Source organism: Papio anubis, unplaced genomic scaffold (assembly GCF_008728515.1).
Source record: "Papio anubis isolate 15944 unplaced genomic scaffold, Panubis1.0 scaffold7697, whole genome shotgun sequence".
NCBI classification, from domain to species: domain Eukaryota; kingdom Metazoa; phylum Chordata; class Mammalia; order Primates; family Cercopithecidae; genus Papio; species Papio anubis.
This window is the reverse complement of record NW_022167922.1, coordinates 1-1,210: the sequence shown is the minus strand read 5'-3', so window position 1 is coordinate 1,210 and position 1,210 is coordinate 1. Positions and strand designations below refer to the sequence as shown.

The 1,210-nt window shown below is 53.8% G+C and overlaps 1 protein-coding gene across 1 annotated transcript; it reads left to right on the top strand.

Moving 5' to 3' along the window:
• Nucleotides 1-3: 3 nt before the first annotated feature.
• On the top strand, nt 4-1,198 carry LOC116268616 (killer cell immunoglobulin-like receptor 3DS1; the record flags this gene model as incomplete). Its single annotated transcript, XM_031662584.1, has 2 exons — nt 4-34; nt 781-1,198. Coding segments are annotated over 2 exons (369 nt in total), but the record flags the coding sequence as incomplete, so codon positions are not given.
• Nucleotides 1,199-1,210: the final 12 nt, after the last annotated feature.

The following is a 1,210-nucleotide window of genomic DNA, read 5'->3' as shown; positions in this document are numbered from 1 at the left end:
TTCTTCTTGGTCCAGAGGGCCTGTCCATACACGGGTGAGTCCTTCCCCAAACCTTAGGGTGTCATCTCCTCACCTAAGAGGATTTTCCTGAAACAGGAGGGAAGTCCTGTCAGACAGTCTCTCATAAACTAAGAAGGGGGGACCCTGGGGTGCTCGGCTCACACTTCTGACCTCGTCCTCTCTGGCCTTTCTTACCCTTGGCTGAGTCAAGTTCTGTGAAGACTGGGGTGATGTTGGAGTGCTCCAAGCTGAGGTGTGCAGGGAGGAAGTGGTGTCAGCGACTGAGGAAGGGAGGGAAGCAGTGCTAGGAACAGCAGGTCCTCTGAAGACAAAGGTGTAACTCACACCCTCCAGTGTTTCCATGACGGTCAGGGCTGCAGTGTGGCTGCTGTCATTCTACCAGAAGAGGTGGGGAAACCACAGCCATGACCCTGACATTCCAAATCTTCTGATAGGGACTCAGTTCTTGCACTGGCTGATATTCCATTCACAAAGGACATGCCTCCATGCCGTCTCTACTTTGTGTTGTTTTATGTGAGTCATCTTGAAGTGTTAAAATCTAGTAAGAGTCCCTTATTCAGCACTTGTTCAAAGTTCTCAGCTGACACTTTTGATGTAGGAGGACGCCATGTCCATGCTGGATAGGTTCTTCCTGTAGCCCTGGACACCCAGGTGTGGTAGGAGCCTTAGAAACATGGAAAGGGGAACAATCTTCTGAGCAAGGGAGGGAGGGGTGGCTCCACATCCTCCTCTCTAAGGTGGCGCCTCCTTCTCCCCCAGGTGGTCAGGAGAAGACCTCCCTGTCTGCCTGGCCCAGCGCTGTGGTGCCTCAGGGAGGACACGTGACCCTTCGGTGTTACTATCGTCGTGGCCTTTACAACTTTACCAACTTCACTCTGTACAAAGACGACAGAAGCCACGTTCCCATCTTCCACAGCAGAATATTCCAGAAGAGCTTCCTCATGGGCCCTGTGACCCCGGCACACGCAGGGACCTACAGATGTCGGGGTTCATACCCGCACTCCCCCACTGAGTGGTCGGCACTCAGTGAACCCCTGGCGATCATGGTCACAGGTCAGAGGGCTCCTGTCTGGGCTTCTCCTTGTCCCACCTCCTGAATCCCAGAGCTTCTGCAGGGGGTGTCCACCAGGGTCCCATCACCCAGGACCTGACTGTCTTTGGGGTAAAGGGGGATTGAATACAGGGAAAT